General features: G+C 40.4%; 1 protein-coding gene across 2 annotated transcripts in view; it reads right to left on the bottom strand.

Moving 5' to 3' along the window:
• The window catches only part of cpne5a (copine Va), a 111,812-nt gene that overhangs the window by 41,253 nt on the left and 50,340 nt on the right, over positions 1-20,219 (bottom strand). The window contains exons 5-7 of one of the 2 annotated variants that reach the window (XM_021565742.2): positions 9,621-9,660; positions 9,409-9,411; positions 8,375-8,451 (exon numbers count right to left, since the gene is read on the bottom strand). In XM_021565742.2, coding sequence (XP_021421417.1) covers positions 8,375-8,451; positions 9,409-9,411; positions 9,621-9,660 — 120 coding nt within the window. The remainder of the gene's footprint in view (positions 1-8,374; positions 8,452-9,408; positions 9,412-9,620; positions 9,661-20,219) is intronic. The other variant, XM_021565743.2, reaches the window with a different exon arrangement.

The raw sequence follows: 20,219 nt of genomic DNA, 5'->3' as shown, positions 1-20,219 counted from the left end.
ACTTTTGGTCATGTAGTGTACTTCAGAGCTGCATTTCTATTAAAACGTATTGCGTATACCGTGCAGATCAAAGTCAAAAACATGTATTTGTAATAACAATGCACGTATAGTATAGTATGGGCATTATGGCAAAACAAAGCCCTATGTATTTTGAATTGCAGTCCACAAAAACTAGAGAATGACAGACAGATGTGGACACATGAGAATGTAGCCATTAAAACCTAGTTCATTATGCATGTATTTGGCTGCCTTGTTCCATCTTTGCAGCTGGCCTACCCAAAGGGGTCGAATACAACATTCAGGATGTGTCAGCTCGGCTAGTGCCAACAGTCCTCAATATTTCAGGACCATGGCCCAGATTAAGATGGGTTGAGCCAGAGGTGGGATAAACCAGAATACTGGAACAACTTCATGAGACAAAGATTCAGTTGGCCAGGCAGAGAAAAGAAAAAGGATGGTTCCTACACTCTGTGTCTGACATGGAGACAGTGGGCCGTCTGCTATGCACTTTGGGAGAACATAGTTCCTTATCTTCCATGTACGTGATACATTGACAGCTGGGGAATTATTTATGACAAAAGTCAAAACCATCTTTACCTAGTCCTATTGTACTGTTGTCACGGTCGTCCTCCTCTTCATCTGAAGAGGAGAGGCGAAAAGGATCAGAGGACCAATATGCGGCGTGGTAAGTGTCCATGGTAAATCTTTAATCAAGAAAGTACTGAACACTGACTACAAAACAATAAACAAAATAACAACCGTGAAGCTAATGCGAGCTGCGCTGAAACAAGCCATCAACATAGACAATCACTCACAAACAAACAGTGCAACCCAGGCTACCTAAGTATGATTCTCAATCAGAGACAACTAATGACTCCTGCCTCTGATTGAGAACCATACTAGGCCGAAACATAGAAATGCCCCAAAACATAGAAAAACAAACATAGACTGCCCACCCAACTCACGCCCTGACCATACTAAATAAATACAAAACAAAGGAAATAAAGGTCAGAATGTGACAACTGTCTGGATTTAGACTGGACTTAGTGTCCTGAAAAGTCTGCCACATAAATGTTGAAAATAAAATCCCCAAAAATTACCAAAGAAATTAACCAATGATGAGCTGTAGCCAAAGTAGCCACTCAAAGTTGTGCTGTAGACATCATAAACTGTCTGTACAGTTGGGCTGCAATGTACATTTGTGTGTGAGACAGAAGGGTGGTGTCCTCCCAGTAACGAAATATAATCTGCTAGAGAATTCCACTTCCCTTATCATCCGATACCTCCCATCCCATCCCCTCCACACATCCAACACTCCCCACACCCTCCACACATTCAATATCCCCCATTCCCTCCACACTTCCTACCCCCCATCCCCTCACATCTGGAGACCCACTGCTCTCCTAGGGAGCCTCTGAGCTGCCTCTGAGAGGCACACACAAACTACAGTCACCCATAAACTACACTCCCTGTAGCTATGGATCCAAAATAATGCATTGTTGTTTCATGAATTCATGTAAAGCCGATGAACTAAAATAGATTTAACAAGAGCACAAGAGCAGGAAGACACCCAAGTCTTGCCAACGGCTCATGACTGCCTAAGAAACACAAGAAGACTTGAGGAAAAGTAGCTTAGGCAGAAATTGTTAATGTCACAGCAGAGGTAGCTAGAGGGAACATATGGCAGGTTGTTCAGTTGCACACTGCCTGCCTGCCAGGGATCCCAAAACATTTATCATGTGAACCTTGATCGTGTATCGTTTCACACTTTTGACAGCATCGAAATGGGATCCTCAAGAGGTCTGACCATGTGGGAGATTTGACACTGAGCTGAAAGGACAGCAGAGCATTTACCGAAATGTGCATCTATACACAACCTGTCATATTACGTGTGATTTGATTGACTGATGTCTGCAAGAGAAATCCCAAAGTGTAATTTCACAATATGTGCCCTATACATTTCTAAAATGAACAATACATCACCTGTGACAGCTTATTTAGCTATGATTCCACCTCATATATCTCCATCTACTCTTGTGGCGGTAGCTTGTTGCTTTGATAATGGACTAGGGGGTGTATTTTCTATGTCCTCTATCTATAAACACTGGATCTTCTATGAGGTTTGACTTTTTAATTTGTCTCTCCGACAGCACATTGGAAAGGACTTTTACTCCGGTTTGTAGAAAATAAATGAAGCTGGAGTCTCTCCCATTTAGTTTTATCACAAGTGAATTGCATGGGATGTTCAATATAGTAACACTATGTTGAAGTAAATGGGATGTTCAATATAGTAACACTATGTTGAAGTAACACTATATTAAAGTAGATGCTTCATTAACCTTATAGCAGAGAGAAAATAGCTCACCATGAGCTATTATGCATCACTATCTATTAATTGCATTATAGGAAACCTATTATTTGTTCATAACACACTGCTAACTTACAGTATATCCACATGAATTTTGTGTACAATTACTATCCTATATATAGTAGATAAAAGTCACTGTGGTTGATCTCCATATCACAACCTCATTATGAAAATGTAACAGTCGTAACATCACAAGGCTAATCTACATAGATATGCAATTACACTGTATGTACATCTATATCATGTGCGCAAATAGTTGTTTCCCAACTTGGTGTATAGGGCAGTGTAAAGTGTGTAACTAATAATACACAGAAAAACCTTAATTACAGTTGCCAGGATTGCACCTCCATGATTGTGAGTGTGTGAGTGTGTGTGAGTGTGTGTGTGGATGCAAACTCGCAGCAGGAGTGAAAATGTGGAAGCATGGGGTATGCTCTCCACACCAAATCTTACAGATAAAAATACGACCAGCTTGCAATGTCACATGGAGCACATATCTGATCTTCTAAAAGGGGAAAATGAAGTGTATTCGCCCAATCATGCTTTTACACTATGGGAGAGCTTACAGTCCTTCTCAGTTACCATAGAAACCAACAGGTAAGTGGTAGAGAAGTGCTTCTTCCTCCACAGCATGATACCCCATTCTCAAAACAGTGACCTACAAAAAGACGCCCACCGCCGCGCAGAGGCCATCGCCAGGCATTTCGGATTGGCTCTCCTCCGCCTCTCACTCTAGGGGGTGTGTGTGGAATAAAGGCAATGCTGGGGGGGATGTGTTTTTTATTTAAATAGTAGGTGGATCAGCTTTAATATTGCAAATAGATTTTGGCTTCTATCAATCTAATATTCTGCATCATTTCCAATCCAGCCATACATATATATATTTTTAAAATATATTTTCCTTTATTATTTTCCCCTAACCCTACCACCCCTCCCCTTATTGGAGTAAACTAACAGACAACAACACTTAGGCTTCTACTTCCAGCTTATACATACTATATAGTGCATTCTGAAAGTATTCAGACTTCTTGACATTTCCACATTTTGTTACTTTTCAGCCTAATTCTTATTCTTATTCTATTATGTATTAAATTGTTTTTTTCTTAATCAATCTACACACAATATCCCATAATGACAAAGGTAATTACTTTTTCAGAAATTTTTGCAAATGTATTAAAATAAACCAAATGAAATATGACATTTGCAGAAGTATTCAGACACTTTACTCAGTACTTTGTTGAAGCACCTTTGGCAGCGATTACAGCCTAGAGTCTTCTTGGGTATGACGCTACAAGCTTGGCACACCTGTATTTGGAAATTTCTCACATTCTTCTCTGCAGATCCTCTCAAACTCTGTCAGGTTTGATGGGGTGCATTGCTGCACAGCTATTTTCAGGTATTTCCAGAGGTTTTCGTTTGGGTTCAAGTCCAGACTCTGGCTGGGCCACTCAATGACATTCAGAGACTTGTCCCGAAGCCACACCCACATTATCTTGGCTGTGTGCTTATGGTCGTTGTCATATTGGAAGGTGAACCTTTGCCCTAGTCTGAGGTCCTGAGCACGCTGGAGCAGGTTTTTGTCAAGGATCTCTCTGTACTTTGCTCTGTTCATTTTTCCTTTGATCCTGACTAGTCTCCCAGTCCCTGCCACTGAAAAACATCCCCACAGCATGAAGCTGCCAGCACCATGCTTCATCGTAGGGATGGTATTGACCAGGTGATGGGCAGTGCCTGATTTCCTCCAGACATGACTCTAGGCATTCAGGCCAAAGTGTTCAATCTTGATATGATCAGAGCAGAGAATTTTGTTTCTCATGGTATGAGAGTCCTTCAGCGGACTGTCATGTACCTTCTACTGAGGAGTGGCTTCCGTCTAGTCACTCTACCATAAAGGCCTGATTGGTGGAGTGCTCAGATAGTTGTCCTTCTTGATGGTTCTCCCATCTCCACAGAGGAACTCTGGTTCTTGGTCACCTCCCAGACCAAGGCCCTTCTCCCCCGATTGCTCAGTTTGGCCTGACGGCCAGCTCTAGGAAGAGTCTTGGTGGTTCCAAACTTCTTCCATTTAAGAATGATGGAGGCCACTGTGTTCTCGGGTCCCTTCAATGCTGCAGAAACATTTTGGTACCCTTCTCCAGGTCTGTGCTTCGACACAACCCTGTCTCGGAGATCTACGGACAATTCCTTTAACCTCATGGATTGGTTTTTGCTCTGATATCAACTGTGGGAACTTATATAGGCAGGTGTGTGCCTTTCCACATCATGTCAAATCAATTGAATTTACCACAGGTGGACTCCAATCAAGTTGTAGAAACATCTCAAGGATGATCAATGGAAACAGGATGCACCTGAGCTCAATTTTGAGTCTCATAGCAAAGGGTCTGAATACTTACGTAAATGAGGTATCTGTTTATTTTTAATACATTTGCAAACATTTCTAAAAACCTGTTTTCACTTTGTCATTACAATAACGTGTGTAGATTGATATATTTTTTTATTTAATCCATTTCAGAATAAGGCTGTAACGTAACAAAATGGGGAAAAAGTCAAGGGGTCTGAATACTTTTCGAATGCACTGTACATTTTATAGACACAGTATATTATGCATTAGTTATCTTCTTGTTATTTTTAGTCCCACCCTTCAGCTCCCATCAACCCCTCCAATCTATCACTGAATACCATCCAGTTTTGATTTCTATTTGCCAGATATTTTTCAACTGTGCTATGATGTTTCACAAGTTCTGAACCTTTCTATTCTCATAGTTTCTACAGACTGTAAATTAAAGATACAATTTTTTGCTAAGAGTATTATTATATTATTGATCGATTGACTATGACTTTTCAGACCACCCAGCAGTACTATTTGCAGAGTTAACTCCAAGTAAATGTTGCAGGGAGGATGTGTTTTTGGGGTTGTTTTGACAGCCATGTGAAACACACTACACACGTAGAGGAGTTGTCTCCAGGCTTTGTCATTGCAGATGCCCTCTGGGATGGCAGGCTCTGTCTGCTGTTGGTTCTTCTGTACCCGTCCCCCTCTCTCTCTCTGTCACAGCTTGCTACATGTCCCCCAGGAATGTGGCCTTCTAAATGCCGGAGAGTCAAGGTGGGAGAATGGCACATTTTGGAACAAAACCCACATCCTTTTCCTTCGCTGCTCTCGGCATCTTTGTAGCTTCATCCATTGTCGATTTTAAATAGCGGTCTTTTGAGTGACCAACCAGACAGGCTGAATGGTGATTGTTTTTATTGTTGAACGCAAGGCTTTTCTTCAGGGTGAAGCATTTTTTTAGGCTTTTCTAAAGGATTCTCAAAATGATATGTCGTGCAAATAATTTCTGTTTGAACAAGACTTTTAGTTTGTGATGGAGGATGCAACTTGCATGCTTTACTTTTCAGAATGTGGAGGTATGTGAGCAGGACCATTGGTGAGTGTGTGTGTGCCTGCGTGCATGCATGTGCGCTTGTGTGTAAGTGTGTGTGCACAGGCACAGGGGAAGGTAACGCTTCACTCTGGTAACGCCAAGAAGGCAGAGCACATTTTTATCTCGCCAATAGAGAAAGTGCAGCAGGCCAAAACCCAGTGGCATCCTCCAAAGGCTATACATCTCTTTCTCTTTCTCTCTCTCTCTCTCTCTCTCTCTCTCTCTCTCTCTCTCTCTCTCTCTCTCTCTCTCTCTCTCTCTCTCTCTCTCTCAGCTCAGCTCAGCTCAGCTCAGCTCAGCTCAGCTCAGCTCAGCTCAGCTCAGCTCAGCTCTGCCAAGGCTATGTCATTTGAACTGGGAGATACACTGTGCTGGCTGCATGGGGACGATAACCCTGAAAACGTATAAATAGAGAAATGGATGAAGATGTCCAGCGGGATCATTTATGGTAATCGAGAACATTTGCTAATAATACATACATTTGCTCCCATGGTCATGTGTAAAATCAAAGATTGGCCTCTGTTTTAGGAGTCTATTCCTGAGGAATAAAACATGATTTGTATTTACAAATGTTGTCGCTCCTTATGCCCCCAAAATAAGAACATACATACCTCTACACGAACAAACAGACAAAAAGCTAAGTATACTCAGTCTGAGATAAAATAGAGCTCAACAATTCATCTCCTATTCTGCAATGACAATTTTTTCCAGCTGGCGAACTCATAACATACATGCACACTCCACAAACAACACCTTATTGTCGATTTCTGAAATCGGCAGGAAAAAAAAATTATGCTTCACAATACAATTTCTGCACAAAATTACCCTTTCAAGAAGTTGATTACAAGATGTTACTATGTCGCGCACCAGAGGTGCTTTGGCAATCAATGCTTTTTCACTAGTTTCTTTCTGAGGCTATAGAGTATGGAATATTGCCACGGGATTATACCATAATACATTCTCAACGTTTACAGCTCACCTACAGTGCTGTGCTCCATTTCCAATCAACAGACAGATAGTCCCTCCCTCAAGACCGAACCAACATTTGCCAATCACATGGGCCATGACATCCAGCCAAAGAGAGGTATGGCCAGTTCTCACTTCATTAGGACTGTAGTGGTTCCATGGATAGTGGGAGAGAGAGTGCCATTTCCCTTGATTTTAAGCAATGTTGTGCTGCTATTTTTATTGACTCGGCCAAAGCTTTTGATACGGTAAACCATTCCATTCTTGTGGGCCGGCTAATGAGTATTGGTGTCTCCAATAGACCACCTGCTGTCTCAGCCTCTGCCTGTCACCAAGGGAGTACACCAAGGCTCGATCCTAGGTCCCACGCTCTTCTCAATTTACATCAAGAACATAGCTCAGGCAGTAGGAAGCTCTCTCATCCATTTATATGCAGATGATACAGTCTTATACTCAGCTGGCCCCTAACCGGATTTTGTGTTAAACACTCTACAACAAAGCTTTCTTAGTGTCCAACAAGCTTTCTCTACCCTTAACCTTGTTCTGAACACCTCCAAAACAAAGATCATGTGGTTTGGTAAGAAGAATAACCCTCTCCCCACAGGTGTGATTACTACCTCTGAGGGTTTAGAGCTTGAAGTAGTCGCCTCATAGAAGTACTTGGGAGTATGGAGATATGGTACACCGTCTTTCTCTCAGCACGTATCAAAGCTGCAGGCTAAGGTTAAATCTAGACTTGGTTCCCTCTATCGTAATTGCTCCTCTTTCACCCCAGCTGCCAAACTAACCCTGACTCAGATGACCATCCTGCCCATGCTAAATTACAGAGACGTAATTTATAGATCGGCAAGTAAGGGTGCCATTACCATTCTGCCATCAGATTTGCCACCAATGCTCCTTATAGGACACGACACTGCACTCTATACTCCTCTGTCAACTGGCCATCTCTGTATACCCGTCGCAAGACCCTGGTTGATGCTTATTTATAAAACCCTCTTAGGCATCACTCCCCCCTATCTGAGAAACCTACTGCAGCCCTCATCCTACACATATAACACCCGTTCTGCCAGTCACATTCTGTTAAAGATACCCTAAGCACACACACTCCTCTTTTCAGTTTGATGCAGCTAACGACTGGAACGAGCTGCTAAAAACATTCAAACTGGACAGTTTTATCTTTTCAGTTTTAGACTCAGTCATGGACACTTGTACTGACAGTTGTGGCTGCTTCGCGGGATGTATTGTTGTCTCTACCTTCTTGCCCTTTGTGCTGTTGTCTGAGCCAAATAATGTTTGTACCATGTTTTGTGCTGCTATCATGTTGGGCTTCTGCCATATAGTGTTGCTACCATGTTGTTGTCATATTAAGTTGCTACCATTCTGTGTTGTCATGTGTTGCTGCCATGCTATGTTGTTGTCTTAGGTCTCTCTTTATGTGGTGTTGTGGTGTCTCTCTTGTCGTGATGTGTGTTTTGTCCTATATTTGTATTATTATTATTAAATCCCCGCCCTCGTCCCCACAGAAGGCATTTTGCGTTTTGGTAGGCCGTCATTGTAAATAACATTTTATTTTTAACTGACTTGCCAAGTTAAATAAATAAAAGAAAAGACTTACGAGAGGCTCTTCTCCAGCCGTCCGCCCGTGGAGCCAATGATCTCCCCCAGAGTGCAGAAGGTCTGACCAAGGAAGTCCTAGTGCAGAGAGCCTGGGGTTAGTCATTTGACACGTCTAACAGCCTGGCAGTTCACAGCACAGTACATACAATGCTTTATCATACATCCCACATGCCAGGTTGAAAGCTAAGTGATACAAATCAAATCAAATGTTATTGGTCACGTACACATATTTAGCAGATGTTATTGTGTTACGAAATACTTGTGTTCCTAACTCCAACAGTGTAGAAGTAACTAACAATTCACAACAATACACACAAATCTAAAAGTAAAATAATGGAATTAAGAAATCTAGAAATACTAGAACGAGCAATGTCGGAGTGGCATTGACTAAAATACAGTAGAATACAGTATGTGCGTACATATCATATACAAAGTGGCTGAAGACATTGCAAACTATTGTGACACTGAAAACTCAACAATTAAACATGGGCATACAGTGTGTTATCAGAAAGGTTCAAATAATCCATATCTAGCAGGTGTATCTTATAAACCCGATACATCTCATTGTCCAAAGTTGTTTTTTTACCAAGCTAACATTTCAAGCTGGTGTTCCATCTGTCCACACAACACAGAGAAGCAGATGAGGACATTGAGAAGCACAGACATGGCAAGGCACATAAAAACACCGGCACAAGAATAACAACAGAGCTCTGTGTGTGAGTTCGCTCTCTGATACACTACATTATGCTGTTTCAAAAAGCAACTAGCCTACGGTAGCTTTGGCTTTGAAGTCGTCTCTCAAAGTGCTTTAGCTGAGCATTTGATATAATGGGATGGCTTAATGATACTATGGTTGATTGGAAGAAAAAAAACACAGATATTGGACAAGTGACAGCAGAAGTACAACAAAAACACACCAATCTCACATCATGAATGGCTGTCTCTAAATGCAAAGAAGGAGACGATACACAACATGCCATAATGACTGACATTGCAGCTGTACATTTATTTACTATTTGCATCAATACTAACCTTCTGCGCTCCAGTATTTTGTTGAGCAGAAAGGAAATAGAACACAGGTCAAATCTAGAATATAATATTGTAGACTATTGTATTCATACAAAGACAAAAAGCTTCCTTCTGATAATTATCCTTCCTCTGTACTGTCAGTATTGAGTCACGATGGCATAATTGACAACATAACATTAACAGCGTGTTTTAAACTGTGAGGGGGAGACACTTACAAATTTTGAAATATTTGAACTTCTGGAGTCCACATTGTATCTGCAAGAAACCAAACACAGTTAGGTATAAATCACTTAAAATGACAAAATCTGTGTGAATAACCAGTGAGCTAGGGAAGTATGTCCTTACCTATCAGTTTAGGTATTGGATACTGTACGTGTCGTCCTGAACTAAATGAGCAAATCAAATTATCTCTAAATTAACCTTAACATTTCACAGGGACGTTTCTGCATGAAGGAGGGATACACAGTAGAGGGGCTGAGGATATTCTCTTTGGTTGAGTCCCAAATGGTACCCTATTCACTTTATAGTGCACTACATTTGACCTGAGTCCATAGGACTGTGGCCAAAAGTAGTGCACTATACTTGGAATAGAATGCAATTTGGGATGCAATTTGTCTCCCAACATGAGAACATCCATTGACTGTTGGACTAGTCAACATCCATTGACTGTTCCTGAATCCTATTCACTGTGGATATGAAGCCAATCCTCCACCTCGGGCTCAGGGCTTCGATGCTTGCTTAACCATTCCCTAGCTCAAACTCGCTTGTTTTCATTGGTTCAATGGTATAGAACATTATTGAGTGCCATCATTTGGGAGTTATCTGTTTGCCTGTAGCATGACTGTTATGCTGGAGTAGTGTCACGACTTCCGCTGAAGTCGGCTCCTCTCCTTGTTCGGGCGGCGTTCGACGTCACCGGCTTTCTATCCATCTCCGCTCCATTTTTCATTTATCCATTTGTTTTATCTTGTTCCCTGCACACCTGGTTTTCATTCCCCAATCACACTACATGTATTTATTCCTCTGTTCCCCCTCATGTCTTTGTGTGAGATTGTTTTGTGTACCGTGTCTATGTTGACGTGCTTTACTGGTATGCGTTTTTTCCGTGTTTTATTTCACGAGGTATGTTATTGTGTTTTTACAATATTATTGTTTATGCTTATTTGTTTGTACATAATTATTGTGACTGTTTGCGCGTTTTTAACTTTTGACAATTGGCTGGAGGTTTCGACGCAGTGGCGTCTGTCCGTCTGTTGGTTTCTCCTGCCTAAATAAAGTGTGCGCCTGTTCACAATTCTCTGCTCTCCTGCACCTGACTCCGCTCCCAGTACGCACACCAATGACAAGTAGACTGATTGATTATTTGCCCTTTGTTAATAAAAAATTAATAGTGACCCTGTTAACACCTGAGTTACACTGATTGTTTGTAAGAACTTTGTCACAGCGCAGAACAAATTGTTTTTCCCATGGCATATAATCAGACATTTCAAATTCATACAATGTCAATACATATACACTACCATTCAAAAGTTTGGGGTCACTTAGAAATGTCCTTGTTTTTAAAAGATAAGCACACTTTTTGTCCATTAAAATAACATCAAATTGATCAGAAATACAGTTAATACATTGTTAATGTTGTAAATGACTATTGTAGCTGGAAACGGCAGATTTTTAAAGGAATATCTACATAGGAGTACAGAGGTCCATTATCAGCAACCATCACTCCTGTGTTCCAATGGCATGTTGTGTTAGCTAATCCAAGTGTATCCTTTTAAAAGGCTAATTGATCATTAGAAAACCCTTTTGCAATTATGTTAGCACAGCTGAAAAATGTTGTCCTGATTAAAGAAGCAATAAAACTGGCATTCTTTAGACTAGTTGAGTATCTGAAGCATCAGCATCTGTGGGTTCGAATACAGACTAAAAATGGCCAGAAACAAAGGACTTTCTTCTGAAACTCGTCAGTGTATTCTTGTTCTGAGAAATGATGGCTATTCCATGCGATAAATTGCCAAGAAACTGAAGATCTCGTACAATGCTGTGTACTACTCCCTTCACAGAACAGCACAAACTGTCTCGAACCAGAATCGAAAGAGGAGTGGGAGGCCCCGGTGCACAACTGAGCTAAAGGCCAAGTACATTAGAGTGTCTAGTTTGAGAAACAGATGCCTCACAAGTCCTCAACTGGCAGCTTCATTAAATAGTACCCGCAAAACACCAGTCTCAACTTTAACCTTGAAGAGGCGACTCCGGGATGCTAGACTTTTAGGCAGAGTTGCAAAGAAAAAGCCATCTCTTTCCAGTGTCTGTGTTCTTTTGCCCAATCTTAATATTTTCTTTATATTGGCCAGTCTGAGACATGGCTTTTTCTTTGCAATTATAGAATAGTGGGACAACATTCCACAGACCACAATCAACAACCTGATCAACTCAATGCGAAGGAGATGTGTCGTGCTGCATGATGCAAATGGTGGTCACACCAGATATTGACTGGTTTCTGATCCAAGGCCCTACTTTTTTTTTAAGACACAGTATTTGTGACGGGAAAAAAAGCATATACAGTGGGGCAAAAAACATTTTAGTCAGCCACCAATTGTGCAAGTTCTCCCACTTAAAAAGATGAGAGAGGCCTGTAATTTTCATCATAGGTACACTTCAACTAAAAAAAATCCAGAAAATCACATTGTAGGATTTTTTATGAATTTATTTGCAAATTATGGTGGAAAATAAGTATTTGGTAAATAACAAAAGTTTATCTCAATACTTTGTTATATACCCTTTGTTGGCAATGACAGAGGTCAAAAGTTTTCTGTAAGTCTTCACAAGGTTTTCACACACTGTTGCTGGTATTTTGGCCCATTCCTCCATGCAGATCTCCTCTAGAGCACTGATGTTTTGGGGCTGTTGCTGGGCAACACAGACTTTACACTCCCTCCAAAGATTTTATATGGGGTTGAGATCTGGAGACCGGCCAGGCCACTCCAGGACCTTGAAATGCTTCTTACGAAGCCACTCTTTCGTTGCCCGGGCGGTGTGTTTGGGATCATTGTCATGCTGAAAGACCCAGCCACGTTTCATCTTCAATGCCCTTGCTGATGGAAGGTTTTCACTCAAAATCTCACGATACATGGCCCCATTCATTCTTTCCTTTACACGGATCAGTCGTCCTGGTCCCTTTGCAGAAAAACAGCCCCAAAGCATGATGTTTCCACCCCCATGCTTCACAGTAGGTATGGTGTTCTTTGGATGCAACTCAGCATTCTTTGTCCTCCAAACACAACGAGTTGAGTTTTTACCAAAAAGTTATATTTTGGTTTCATCTGATCATATGACATTCTCCCAATCTTCTTCTGGATCATCCAAATGCTCTCTAGCAAACTTCAGACGGGCCTGGACATGCACTGGCTTAAGCAGGGGGACACGTCTGGCACTGCAGGATTTGAGTCCCTGGCGGCGTAGTGTTTTACTGATGGTAGGCTTTGTTACTTTGGTCCCAGCTCTCTGCAGGTCATTCACTAGGTCCCCCCGTGTGGTTCTGGGATTTTTGCTCACCGTTCTTGTGATCATTTTGACACCACGGGGTGAGATCTTGCGTGGAGCCCCAGATCGAGGGAGATTATCAGTGGTCTTGAATGTCTTCCATTTCCTAATAATTGCTCCCACAGTTGATTTCTTCAAACCAAGCTGCTTACCTATTGCAGATTCAGTCTTCCCAGCCTGGTGCAGGTCTACAATTTTGTTTCTGGTGTCCTTTGACAGCTCTTTGGTCTTGGCCATAGTGGAGATTGGAGTGTGACTGTTTGAGGTTGTGGACAGGTGTCTATTATACTGATAGCAAGTTCAAACAGGTGCCATTAATGCAAGTAACGAGTGGAGGACAGAGGAGCCTCTTTTTAAGTGGGAGAACTTGCACAATTGGTGGCTGACTAAATACTTTTTTGCCCCACTGTAGTGGCCTGAAAAAATATGTGAACTCTTTGGAAATACCTGGATTTCTGCATGAATTGGTCATACAATTTGATCTGATCTTCATCTAGGTCACAAAAATAGACAAACACAGTCTGCTTAAACTAATAACACACAAACAATTATACGCTTTCATGTCTTTATTGAACACATCGTGGAAACATTCACAGGGAAGGGTGAAAGAGGTATGTGAACCCTTTGGCAGCAAAAACCTCAACCGAAAGTTTTCTGTAGTTGCGGATCAGACCTGCACAATGGTCAGGAGGAATTTTGGACCATTCCTCTTGACAAAATTGTTTCAGTTCAGCATTATTCTTGGGATGTCTGGTGTGAACTGCTCTCTTGAGGTCATGCCACAGCATCTCAATCGGGCTAAGGTGAGGACTCTGACTGGGCCACTCTAGAATTTTATTTTGTTGAAGCCATTCTGTTGTTGATTTACTTCTGTGTTTTGGGTCATTGTCCTGTTGCATCACCCAACTTCTGTTGCACTTCAGTTGGCGGACAAATAGCCTAACATTCTCCTGCAAAATATCTTGATAAATTTGAGAAATCATTTTTCCATTGATGATATTAAGCTGTCTAGGCCCTAAGGCAGCAAAGCAGCCCCAAACCATGATGCTCCCTCCACCATACTTTACAGTTGGGATGAGGTTGATGTTGGTGTGCTGTGCCCTTTTCCTCTCCACATACAGTGTTGTGTGTTCCTTCCTAACAAAACTGTAGTTTCATCTGTCCACAGAATATTTTGCCAGTAGCGCTGTGGAACATCCAGGTGCACTTTTGCCAACTTCAGATGTGCAGAAAGGTTTTTTTTTGACAGCAGTGGCTTCTTCCGTGGTGTCCTCACATGAACACCATTCTTGTTTAGTGTTTTACGTATTGTAGACTCGTCAACAGAGATATTACCATGTTCCTGTAAGTCTTTAGCTGACACTCTAGGATTCTTCTTAACCTCATTGAGCATTCTGCGCTGTGCCTTTGCGGTCACCTTTGCAGCTGCCCCTAGGGAGAGTAGCAACAGTGCTGAACTTTCTCCATATATAGACAATTTGTCTTACCAAGGACTGATGAACATCAATGCTTTTAGAGATACTTTTGTAACCCTTTCCAGCTTTATGCAGGTCAACAATTCTTAATCTTAGGTCTTCTGAGATCTCTTTTGTTCGAGGCATGGTTCACATCAGGCAAGGCTTCTTGTGAATAGCAAACTCACATTTTGTGAGTGTTTTTTATAGGGCAAGGCAGCTCTAACCAATATCTCCAATCTCGTGTCATTGATTGGACTCCAGGTTAGCTGACTCCTGAATCCAATTAGCTTTTGGAAAGGTTAGCCTAGAGGTTCACATACTTTTTCCAACCTACACTGTGAATGTTTAAATGATGTATTCAATATAGACAAGAAAAATACAATACTTTGTGTGTTATTAGTTTAAGCACACTATGTTTGTCTATTGTTGTGACTTAGATGAAGATCAGATCAAATTTGATGACCAATTGATGCAGAAATCCAGGTAATTCCAAAGGGTTCACATACTTGTTCTTGCCACTGTATCTGTATTGCCAGTCATGGGAAATCCATAGATTCGAGCCTCATTTATTTATTTCAATAGACTGGTTTCCTAATGAACTATAACTCAGTAAAATCTTTGAGTTTTTGTCATGTTGCTTTTTTTGTTCAGTGTACATAGTGAACAGTGTACATAGTGTACATAGTGAACAGTGTACATAGTGTACATAGCCCTCGAGTTCATTATTGAAGGTGAGTGTGATGCTTTTCAATTGATAGCTATACAAAACTTTCTTTGATGTTGGTAAACAATATTGACATTTAACAACAAACGTGATTGTGAAGATGGATAAATTCCAACACAATGATATAATGGCACAGACATTATCCCAAAATGGCATCAGTATGTCATAGGACCACAGCAGATATAATACGGTTCCTTTTAGTTTTTTTGCATCTCCAACAGAGTACAGTGCCTTGCGAAAGTATTCGGCCCCCTTGAACTTTGCGACCTTTTGCCACATTTCAGGCTTCAAACATAAAGATATAAAACTGTATTTTTTTGTGACGAATCAACAACAAGTGGGACACAATCATGACAAGTGGGACACATCAACATCATTTATTGGATATTTCAACCTTTTTTAACAAATCAAAAACTGAAAAATTGGGCGTGCAAAATTATTCAGCCCCTTTACTTTTAACTTCAGTGCAGCAAACTCTCTCCAGAAGTTCAGTGAGGATCTCTGAATGATCCAATGTTGACCTAAATGACTAATGATGATAAATACAATCCACCTGTGTGTAATCAAGTCTCCGTATAAATGCACCTGCACTGTGATAGTCTCAGAGGTCAGTTAAAAGCACAGAGAGCATCATGAAGAACAAGGAACACACCAGGCAGGTCCGAGATACTGTTGTGAAGAAGTTTAAAGCCGGATTTGGATACAAAAAGATTTCCCAAGCATTAAACATCCCAAGGAGCACTGTGCAAGCGATAATATTGAAATGGAAGGAGTATCAGACCACTGCAAATCTACCAAGACCTGGCCGTCCCTCTAAACTTTCAGCTCATACAAGGAGAAGACTGATCAGAGATGCAGCCAAGAGGCCCATGACCACTCTGGATGAACTGCAGAGATCTACAGCTGAGGTGGGAGACTCTGTCCATAGGACAACAATCAGTCGTATATTGCACAAATCTGGCCTTTATGGAAGAGTGGCAAGAAGAAAGCCATTTCTTAAAGATATCCATAAAAAGTGTTGTTTAAAGTTTGCCACAAGCCACCTGGGAGACACACCAAACATGTGGAAGAAGGTGCTCTGGTCAGATGAAACCAAAATTGAACTTTTTGGCAACAATGCAAAACGTTATGTTTGGCGTAAAAGCAACACAGCTGAACACACCATCCCCACTGTCAAACATGGTGGTGGCAGCATCATGGTTTGGGCCTGCTTTTCTTCAGCAGGGACAGGGAAGATGGTTAAAATTGATGGGAAGATGGATGGAGCCAAATACAGGACCATTCTGGAAGAACCTGATGGAGTCTGCAAAAGACCTGAGACTGGGACGGAGATTTGTCTTCCAACAAGACAATGATCCAAAACATAAAGCAAAATCTACAATGGAATGGTTCAAAAATAAACATATCCAGGTGTTAGAATGGCCAAGTCAAAGTCCAGACCTGAATCCAATCGAGAATCTGTGGAAAGAACTGAAAACTGCTGTTCACAAATGCTCTCCATCCAACCTCACTGAGCTCGAGCTGTTTTGCAAGGAGGAATGGGAAACAATGTCAGTCTCTCGATGTGCAAAACTGATAGACATACCACAAGCGACTTACAGCTGTAATCGCAGCAAAAGGTGGCGCTACAAAGTATTAACTTAAGGGGGCTGAATAATTTTGCACGCCCAATTTTTCAGTTTTTGATTTGTTAAAAAAGTTTGAAATATCCAATAAATGTCATTTCACTTCATGATTGTGTCCCACTTGTTGTTGATTCTTCACAAAAAAATACAGTTTTATATCTTTATGTTTGAAGCCTGAAATGTGGCAAAAGGTCGCAAAGTTCAAGGGGGCCGAATACTTTCGCAAGCCACTGTATATGACATGTCTGGGTGCATTACATGCATCCTGGCAGGAGTGTAGTAAATCCTATGGATTAGCTTTAATTGCAATAATTTATGTCTGAAGTTGTAGGAGCAGATATGAACACTCACATACTATATATGTGACCAATCATTCTCATCAATATCTTCCTTCAGATCTGTTTCCCATTTTCTCCTTATAGGTTCTGAGCTATCAGGTAGAGATTTAATAACCCTTGATATAACTTGGCAATCAACTTCTTTGACATAGCAGCTTCTTTCAGTATGGTTTCAATGCTAGATGCTTTAGGTTCATCCAGATTATGTTGAAGCACTGCTCCAAAAAATAAAGGGAACACTAAAATAACACATCCTAGATCTGAATGAATGAAATATTCTTATTAAATACTTGTTTCTTTACATAGTTGAATGTGCTGACAACAAAATCACACAAACATTATCAATGGAAATCAAATTTATCAACCCATGGAGGTCTGGATTTGGAGTCACACTCAAAATTAAAGTGGAAAACCACACTACAGGCTGATCCAACTTTGATGTAATGTCCATTTCACAGAAGTGTGATTGACTTGGAGTTACATTGTGTTGTTTAAGTGTTCCCTTTATTTTTTTGAGCAGTGTATAATTGTATAATTAATTCATGAACACATACATGGCTGTCTGAAAAATGTTTATGTAAAACAGAGCAGTAGTTGCGTTTATCTGTCCGGATCAAATTCCATTCTGTGGCTTTGGCTAATATACCTTATTTTTTTGCTGTGTTATCGTTTGGTATCGTTTTGGTATCGAGAATCACGATGGTATCGAGTATTTCGATATACTAAACCTGGTATCGAAGTCAACATTCTGGCATCGTGACAGCACTAGTGATAGGGGAGTTTCTTGTAAATAACCGATGTTGGCTTTATTCTTTTTCAAAAAAGAAAAATACCTGAATTATTTTTGGCTGGCTGCACAATTCCATTTACATTCTATGTCACACATGTTAACAGTATGTGTGTGTGTGTGCGCAGAAGTGTTAAACTTCAAATAGGAAAATCTTTCTTTAGAGCCAAATTTTAGCAAACAAAAAAATTGTGACGAAATGAGATTAACAATAGAAATTCATGTTATTAACCGTTTGACAGTCCTAGTAAAGACCCATCCCAATATCATGTTGTGGATAATACTGACGATATAAATAGGTTAAAGCTTCAGGCATTCTAAATCAAGGGTCTCCAACCTTTTCTAGCATGAGAGCTACTCATTTTTTTCTTCTTTTCAAATAAGCACATTCTTCTCTTCCCCAGGTCTTTAGTGTAAAAGAGAAAGTAATGCACTATGTTTTCTGTCAATACACCTAGTCAAATAATGGTTATTAAAAAACTAAGTGGGACCTTATAAATGCTGTGATCCCCCCCCCCCCCCCCCCCCCCCAATGTTATGTTGTATATTTTCCCAAAATACGTTCTCAGTTTTATTTTTCCTGGTTTTAGAATGTTATTTTTTCACACCCCAACTTACAATTGTTCATGGATGTTCTGAGTCCAAGTCAATACTTAAATCACATCAGAGTAAAAAAAATGTATAGGTCTGGAAGAAAACTAACGTATTTTGTTTTTTGTGTAATCCCCCTTAATTGTGCATCTAGCGAGTGATGAATGTGCCGTCTAATGTGCCGGTTTGGCGATGGTTCTGTATTGCTGCTGCTCATTCATGGCAAAGTTTGCAAATAACTAATTATGTACTTCTGCCAGGTAAGCCTACTTTGCAGTTAACATTTAATTGACAAGGTTTCGGGGAAAGAATTTCTGTCAACCAACAAGACAGTTATCACATTAACTGGCTACACATTTAAAATTTAATTTTTGTATTTTTATTAAACTTTTATTTAACTAGGCAACGACACTGGGCCAATTGTGCGCTGCCCTATGGGACTCCCAATCACAGCGGCTTGTGACACAGCCTGGAATCGAACCAGAAAAATACAACACTAATACATCCTGATTAGATGAGTATTCAACCCCCTGATGTTAAAATCACTTTTTTTTCTCAAAGAGCTTTACAAACCTGGATTGTAAGATATTTGCCAATTACTTAATTTTTTTACTTCAAGTTCTGTCAAGTTTGTTGTTGATCCTTGCTAGACAGCCAAGTCTTGCCATAGATTTTTCAGGTCGATTTAAGTTAAAACTGTAACTAGGCCACTCAGGAACATTCAATGTAGTCTTGCTAAGCAACTCCAGTGTATATTTAACCTAGAGTTTTAGGTTATTTTCCTGCTGAAAGGTACATTTATCTCCCAGTGGCTATTGGAAAGCAGACTGAACAAGATTTTCTTCAAGGATTTTGCCTGTGCTTAGCTACATTCCGTTTCTTTTTATCCTGAAAACTCCCCAGTCATTGCCGATGACAAGCATATCCATAACATGATGCAGCTACCACCATGCTTGAAAACGTTAAGAGTGGTAATCATTAATAGATTTGCCCCAAAATAATGCTTTATATTAAGTACAAAAGGTTAATGTTTTTGCCACATTTTTTGCAGTATTACTTTAGTGTCGTATTGCAAATATTAGGAATGTTTTGGAATATTATTATTCTGTACAGACTTCCTTCTTTTTACTCTGTCATTTAGGTTAGTATTGTTAAGTGACTACAATGTTGTTAATCTATCCTCAGTTTTCTCCTATCACAGCCATTAAACTCTGTAATTGTTTTAAAATCACCATTGGCCTAATGGTGAAATCCCTGAGTGGTTTCCTTCCTCTCCACCAACAGTGTTAGGAAGGATGCCTGTATCTTTGTAATGGAGTTAATAACTTCACCATGCTCAAAAGGATATTCATTGTCTGCTTTTTTTATTTTACCCATCTACAAATAGGTGGTCTTCTGTGCGAGGCATTGGACAACCTCCCTGGTCTTTGTGGTTGAATCTGTGCTTGAAAATCACTACTCGACTGAGGGACCTTACAGATAATGTGTTGTATGTGTGGGGTACAGAGATGAGGTAGTTATTCCAAAATCATGTTAAACGCTATTTTTTCACAGTGTGTCCATGCAACGTATTATGTGACTAGTTAACCACATTTCTACTCCTGAAATTATTTAGGCTTGCCATAACAAATAGGTTGAATACATAGGTACAGATCTAAATGTACAGTATGGTTACCAGGAGGAAAATGGGGGGAGGGTCATGCTTTTTCAATTTCAGTCAAGGGGAGGGTTTAGTATTTTTTTTAAATCTAG

Source organism: Oncorhynchus mykiss, chromosome 16 (genome assembly GCF_013265735.2).
Source record: "Oncorhynchus mykiss isolate Arlee chromosome 16, USDA_OmykA_1.1, whole genome shotgun sequence".
Lineage (NCBI taxonomy): Eukaryota > Metazoa > Chordata > Actinopteri > Salmoniformes > Salmonidae > Oncorhynchus > Oncorhynchus mykiss.
This window is presented reverse-complemented; position numbering and strand designations above follow the sequence as displayed.